The sequence below is a fragment of the Cucumis melo genome, chromosome 2 (genome assembly GCF_025177605.1).
Source record: "Cucumis melo cultivar AY chromosome 2, USDA_Cmelo_AY_1.0, whole genome shotgun sequence".
Lineage (NCBI taxonomy): Eukaryota > Viridiplantae > Streptophyta > Magnoliopsida > Cucurbitales > Cucurbitaceae > Cucumis > Cucumis melo.
The window spans coordinates 8,936,796-8,944,233 of record NC_066858.1 but is presented as its reverse complement, the minus strand read 5'-3'; the positions used below and the strand labels follow the sequence as shown (position 1 = coordinate 8,944,233).

The 7,438-nt window shown below is 29.5% G+C and overlaps 1 protein-coding gene across 1 annotated transcript; it reads right to left on the bottom strand.

Moving 5' to 3' along the window:
* Nucleotides 1-1,755: 1,755 nt before the first annotated feature.
* Nucleotides 1,756-3,418, bottom strand: LOC103491936 (protein FAF-like, chloroplastic). The gene is made up of 2 exons (XM_008452064.3): nt 2,612-3,418; nt 1,756-2,447 (listed from the first exon to the last, which is right to left on the bottom strand). Exons 1-2 carry the CDS (start codon nt 3,320-3,322, stop codon nt 1,995-1,997), a joined length of 1,164 nt encoding a protein of 387 aa, XP_008450286.2. The 5' UTR covers nt 3,323-3,418; the 3' UTR covers nt 1,756-1,994.
* Nucleotides 3,419-7,438: the final 4,020 nt, after the last annotated feature.

Genomic DNA, 7,438 nt, shown 5'->3' with positions numbered 1-7,438 from the left:
TCGTCCAGTAATTAATTGATTTTTTATGTTTTATTTTTAAATTTTTTTTGTCTCAAATTCGTATAATAGATTTCATCTTTTGTCTTTAACATAGTTGATTTTTGGTCAATTTACAAAAATAAAAATGAAATTTACTTTTTTTTTTTATTATATTTGTAGAAAATAGACAACAAAGCAAAGGATTTAAAGATGGAATGGAAGAGGTATTTATAAATTTAATTTAAAAAAATTAAAAATAATTACCAAATGAAAGTTAAAGCATATTGTAGTACGTCCTAGGGAGAGAAACTACAATAGCAATCCATTTGTTTTGTTCACACTAGCTTAAAGTTATTTTTATAAATATGTTTTTAATTAGTGACAGTGGGGTACACTAGATTTTAAATGAATGCTAACGTTGGCAAGCAAATAAAGGGAGGCATTATTGAAATTTTCTCATGCTATCATAGTATTGACAATTTTCCAAAGTAATATGAAAGATGGTTCATACTGTCTCATAGTAAAACAAATTTATTTCTGGTTTGAAAGCCCGTGTTGCATTTTTTCTATAGTGTAGGAATTGCATGCGAGAGAAGCACACAATGATTTATAATTTGATTTAAAGAAGATGCAAGCAAATTGCATAATGAAATGACGAAATGAGTCTGCTATCAAATAGAAAATAAAGAGTGTATGTAGAAGAGAGAATAATATATCAATAGAATATTTACATTTGTCATTATATTTTTTAGTTCGTTAAGTGTATGTTTGAATAGACTTATTTGATTAATATTCATATTTTCGTGATTTAGAATGGAAATACTTCTTATTAGATGTTTGAAGAGATACTTGTTAAGATTTAAGCTATGTACCACTCATTTATGAAAAAGGGCGTAGAGATGAGGAATGTGAGAAAAAGGAGAGGCATGCTTGCCATTAAGAATTCTAGTTGAATAGAAATATTATGCATAGACATGCTTGGTATTGCATTTTTTCCAAAGTGTTAGAGCAAAGGATATGAATAAGGGCATAGTATCCGTTTATCCATTGCCCGATTCTATATGATAACTATTTAGTCTCTCTTTTTTTTTTTTTTCTCAAAATTATATGTTGTTGTTCTCTCTCGATTATCTTCATTTTTGAAAAATACAACTTTCAAATTCACCAATTCGGATTTTGAAAGCAACCCTAAAAATTTGGTTTCGCAATTAAAGAAATTCTTTAGTAGAGTTAGTTCAAGACTTACAATAAAAATTAAGACCTTGTTTCATCAAGTTTTCACTTGTTTTATGATACTTTCTTTTATTAGCTTTTTCTCTTTTTCTTAAAAAGATAATCTCTTATTTGCTTTAAGTTTGTAATTATTTTTAAGGAAGTATTTGAATTTTTAATCCAAATTGTAGTTATAAAAAGTTTTTAAAATTTTAAAAAACGAAATGAAAATATTGACAAACAAATAACAAAACAAACAATACTTTTCAAGAAAGTATTGTTTATGGATGAGGTGATAAAGAGGTTGGCTTAATTGACATTTGTATATAGCCAAGAAAAGGTTCAAAGTTCAAAACTATCCTCTTCAATTTGTACTTAAAAGATTGGTTTATAGAGATTAGGTTATTTTCATGAACCAAACACGATTGATTAAATTTTCATAGATAGTATTCTATAACATCTAACGAATCCAAAAGAAACCTATCATCTATCGCGGATACATGAATTTAAAATCGAATCCTTTTTTAGCTGCACAGAAAACATAATGAAAAAGGAAAAAAGTGATGGACTAAATTAGTAATTTAAGTATTTATATTGTTTAACAGTACATATGATATTTCTCTCAAATTAAAAGTTATGATCTCTCCCTCTCTCATCTCTCTCTCATATACTTTTATTAGATGACATAATTCCCCAAAGAGTGGAAAGTAAGTTTAACAAAAAACAACAAAATTAGAAGAAAAAAAAAACATCAAATTTAGGTAAAACAGTAAGAAGCTTATAAATGAAAATGGAATATTATTTTAGGAGGTGGCAATGCACCGTGGCTCCCAAAACACCACCGTCCGCCGCACTTCCTTACAACTCCCATTTGAACACAATACTACCAATTTCTCTTCTTCATTTGCTGTTCTGTTCTTGGATATCATAACTTTTCTGCTGCTGCTCTTGAACGTTGCCGGCTGCTGCCCAAGCGGTGTTCCCGCTTTCCCCGTCGGCTTTGTCCTCCAGTAGTACTCATAGGCGTTCAATGACGCAACCACTGGCGGTGCCACACAGCCTATTATCGGCTGACCCGCTTTTGGGCGTGGAGGGAGTGATGGGTTTCTGTTGGCTAAAGCTATTGTTTTGCTGCTCATCATTGATGCTAATCTGTGTGTGTTTAGTAACCCTCTTGGAAATTCTGATAATTTTGTCGTTTTTTGTTCTTTTCCTTTTTCCTCTTCTTCCATTTTCCATTCGTCGATTTTCTCGACCTGATTGAGAAAATGAATCAAATGGTTAAATTTAGTACGACCCTTCAACTTAAATTTTACATAGACGGAAAGTCGGATTTTACAGGCAAATTGTTATAGTTTTATAGTTAATGTGAATAACCAATCATCCTTGTTAACTTTTGAGTTTAGTCGTCATTTATTACCTGATTGATTAGATGACGATTGATGAGTGTGAGAACAAGGCGACCATCTTGACGTTGAGCATGAAAATTGTTTTGTGAAGGCACCGACATGGCCTCAAGGACCAAACGTCCATTGTCACGGCGAGGCTGCATCCTCAACGTCTCGCCATCCGGCCCAGAAAGAGTAGGCAACGGTGGAGGAAGCGACCGACGGGGTGGCGATTTCTTATGGCTGATCTTCACAGGCTTCCATTGATTCTCCATCTCAAATGTTTGAGTACTTTCAATCATATTTTCCTCGTTCTCATCATCGGTATCTCCATTCTCCGACGATGGATACGACGAGAAGCCATCAGAGCCCGTCTCAGAACCAAGACTCTCTGTACAAATCTCAAGGCTCTTTTCACTCAAACACTTCCCAGATCTCTTAAGAAGAGGATGAACATAAGGATCCAAAATAGGTTTCGAATCTTGCCGAGATTCTTTAATGATAGAGCTCCAAACATCAACACCCTCTGTTTCATCCTCTGTTTTGGGGTTGTGAAAATCTTGGAAGGAAGAGGTTTTTTTCATGAGAGAGATCCATTTATGGGAAGACATATCAGCAGATAAAGTTCTTCGAAGTGAAGAAGTTTGAATTTGAGAGTGATCAGAGTCGGAGGAAAGAACAGCGACGATGCCCTGTTTTTTGTCGTTAGAATAAGAAGCTTGAAAGATCATCAATGGAGACATGGTTTTTGGTGAACAGCAACCAACAGCGGTCTAAGGAGAAAGACCACCGAAGGTGCAGAAGAGTGAAGAAGAAGAAGAAGAAGAAGAAGGGATGCTAAGGAAGATGAAGAGGAAAGTTGGTATTTATAGATGGAGCATGGGAATCCAACAAACGGGGGCCCCCCATTAACGCCACCATGAAAATGACTCAGTTTCAAATCTTTTTCTTTTGCAAAGCTTTTAGAAACGCAAATATTTAGGCTATGGATTTCCAACAGACAGTCACAACTCCGACTAATTATTATTATTCTCCTCCCACCACCAAAGGATTAAAATATCTTTGTCATATCCACATTGGTATCCGTATTTCAATTTTACGGATATATCTATACCATGTCCTATACGTTGCAAGTCTAAATCAGTTATAACATACTCAAATACACATCTATGTTTATATTTTATATGAGTTTATCACCATCTATCACATTACATAAAAGGTAAAAACTAAAATTTTACCTTGTAAAATACTTTCAATAGTTTTGTGATTCAAACCAATTTTCATGTCTAAATTTCCTCTAAATACATTTAATAAATGTTAAATTCAATCATTCAACAAATATACTTAATTTAATAAAATTACTATTCATCTTATAATATATTCTTCAACTTAAATTAGATTTTTTAAACTTTTTTAAAAAATATAACAAAAAAAAAAAAAAATAAACCACAGCCCACGATGAAAAATATCAAAAATATTTTTATCAACTTTATTGGGTTAGTCATTTCTTAGTGAATATATAAAAGAAAATTATTGAATTTTTTCTTCAGCAAGTTGAGTTCAACCTCATAGTTTCTTCGTATATGTTTGGTTTCAATTTAAAATTTTGATATTCGAATTTAAAATTCAAAATGTTTGTTTTGTTGTTAATTTAAAAATGCAATTATGTATTTTATATTCACAATTTTTTAAAACAATATCTAAAAACAAAGAAAAACAATCGTTTATTGTTTTTGAAAATAGGTTATATCGAGTATTCTTTCTTGAAATTGTTTTTAAAAATGAATATGCAAAACACATTTTAATTTTAATTTTTTTTTTTTTTTTGTATTTTTTGTTTTTGAAAACGTAAAGGTGGAAATCAATCACATATGGGTGATATTTGAATTTTTAAGAAAAAAGTGTTTGTGCGTCAACTATATGTTAAGCAATATGCGATAATATAATGTTTTCAAAATCTAAAGGAACAATTGAAAACCCAAAATGAAAAATAGCATTGATAGAGTTCCTTCTTTTTGGAATCAAATACTTTCTCTCAAATGATGTGAAATAACCCATCTATATAATATATATGAAGAAACAAACACAATTTAAAAAGAGAAAAGTAAAAGGAAAAAAATTGAAAAAAACAACAATTTTCTTAGATGAACGAAAACTAATTTTTGATAATTTTCAGTCCAACAACCTTCCTTAAAGAATTTTTAATTTTAACCTTTAGATATATAATAGGGATAGTTGCAAATATATAAATTATATTCAAAATAATTAAGTATATAACAACATTAAAAAAAAATTGTAAATATAACAAAATCTGTCAAAATCTATCAATGATAGGAGTCTATCACTGATAGACCATACTGCGAATGTTGGTCTATCATCGATAAATTACAAGAGTCTATCAACGATAGAAGTATATAGACTTTGCTATATTTGTAATTTTTTTAAAATATTGCTACATACTTAATAATTATTCTAGAAATTGCTAGCTATTATAATTACCTTATATAATATATGCATATCAAAATTATTTTACATGTGAAGTAATTGGCAAAAACAAATTAGACTCGAAAAGAAACATAAAAGGTTAGAATATAAAATTCATGTGTGTCTTCATGTTGTTGGTTGTAGAGGAATTATAAACCATCAATCCAATTTGGTTCATCAGATCTTTTGGAATATTTTCATGTTCGGAAAGTTTGAAAGATTTTGGTCCTCTCTACTACTTTCTTTACTGTGTCAACCCTTCCTAGGTACCATCATTTTAATTTCTTTTCTAATATTGAAATGATTCTTTTTGGTTTAAAACCATGTTATGTTGGTGGACCGTCCATAGTACAACTTTTATGTCATTTTGAAAAAAGTACATTGTGTTTTATCTTACCAATTTCAAAATTAAAATTTTTCTTTAGTTTCAAAATTTTATTTATTTGTGTAATGTGTTTCGAGTGTAAGAAAAAAACATGAATGAACTGATATCATATTTCAACCAAGAAAAGTTGTTGAAGATATGAAATTATAGTTAAAAACAACTTAAAAAAATTAAAAGTTATTAATATACCAATAAGGTTTACATATTTGTTTTTGTTGCTCAATTAAATGTGCTTAGTTTGAAGCACTTATGTGAAGAATACTCTAACACAACATGCTAAAACGACTTATGTTGGTTTGTGAAAGATCTTTCACTATTTAAAAACAGTTCAAACCAAAACAAAAATACATAAACCAGGTCATAGGAGAATACCATAGTCATTAGTGTTGAATCCAAATTTCATTTCTTGAACCTCGAATGTTACAATTTGTTTGTACAACGTACATTCTTAACCATCAAGAAATCAACATACGTGTGAATTCTCTACGTAACCTCCAACTCTAATTATTGTAACAACGAGTAGTAAAAATGTAATCACTAGTAAAATAGGTTTATAATTCAAAATAATAATTAACTTTAGTGAATTCTTATGTCCCTATCATAAAGCAAATTTTCTCTCATGTTTCTACCATATTAATTAGGGAATACCTTTAAATTAATTATTTCTTTTTCCCTTGTATTAAATTCATATTATTCTTCTGATGATAAAAGGAAACCAATTATGTATTATTATTTATTTTGTGTTTAGTGTGTATTTTGGAAATATTCTCATGAAGAAACACACAACTTTAAGTTACAATGAATTAAAGCACAAAAAATAAAGGTGGATTATGAGCCACTCATCCAAGTTCATGACTTGTCAATTCATTTCATTTTTAGATATCTAAAATTGAAAAGATAATATACACTATTGGTAAAAATGGGATAATTAACAACACTATAAACATTATTTTTCTAAATGTAACTACACATCATGTAGTTATAAGGTTCTCCTCGTTTTCCTATGCAATATGATCACTCTCTCACATGTCTTTTTCTTCAGAATCACAGGAGTGAAAGTGAAAATGTAATAATAAATGAAATCAGAATTTTCTTTGTTTTTTTTTTCTCTATTTCATTTTAACCTATCAAATTCAACCAAGCTACAATAATATAACTTTTACTTACAAAAATCTAACAATAAAAATAAACAAAAACAATCTATTAAATTCACGTTGTTTATTAATAATGTATATAATGTGTTAGCAATATATCTCCACACTACACGAAATTATGTTTTTAGTGGCGCACCAAAAACGTCATTTAAATGCAAAAACACGTCGTTAAAAGTATTAGCAGCGTAGAGTCATTCGTCGCTATAACTGTCACTGAATTCGTGTTGTAAAAGTTTTAGCGATGCAAAAATTAGCACCGCAAAAGGTATACTTTTAGTGACGTTTCCACATTGCCAAAAAGCTTACTTTTAGTAACATATATTCTATTTATTTTTTATAGCGGCGTACTGTACTTGCCACTGAAAGTGATGTTTTAGTGATAAATAATATTGTTGTTAAAGGTTAATTTGGGACAGTTACAAATATCTTTTGTGACGTAATGAAGTGCACCACTAAAAATTCCTACAGTTTTTTTTTTAAACCAACGCTTTTTAAAAGTAGTTTATTATATAAAAAATAATATCCAATTTATTATACAAACCTGTTATAAAATGTCAAATATAATTATATTGCATATGTTTTGCAGTCCAACAATGATATACAACATGATCAACTCAAACAACACATAAGCAACAATTTAAGTTTTCCGTCAATTTAACTATTTAAATTTCTTGAATCAACCCAAACTTTCAATCAAAGAACAAATAAATTACATATATATATCCTTGAACATACATGTAGTTGGTCATTACAATTCTAGTTCAAGAAACACAGACTTAATTAAAGAAGCTTGAAACTCAATGACCTTGTATGAACTTGACTTCAAATACAAACTT

What these genes read in the sequence shown, in the direction of transcription:
- LOC103491936 (XM_008452064.3), bottom strand. Translation starts at nt 3,322, where the DNA reads ATGTCTCCATTGATGATCTTTCAAGCTTCTTATTCTAACGACAAAAAA. An exon ending in ATCGTCATCTAATCAATCAG is followed by an intron (nt 2,448 to 2,611) that starts GTAATAAATGAC and finishes TTTCTCAATCAG; the next exon opens with GTCGAGAAAATCGACGAATG.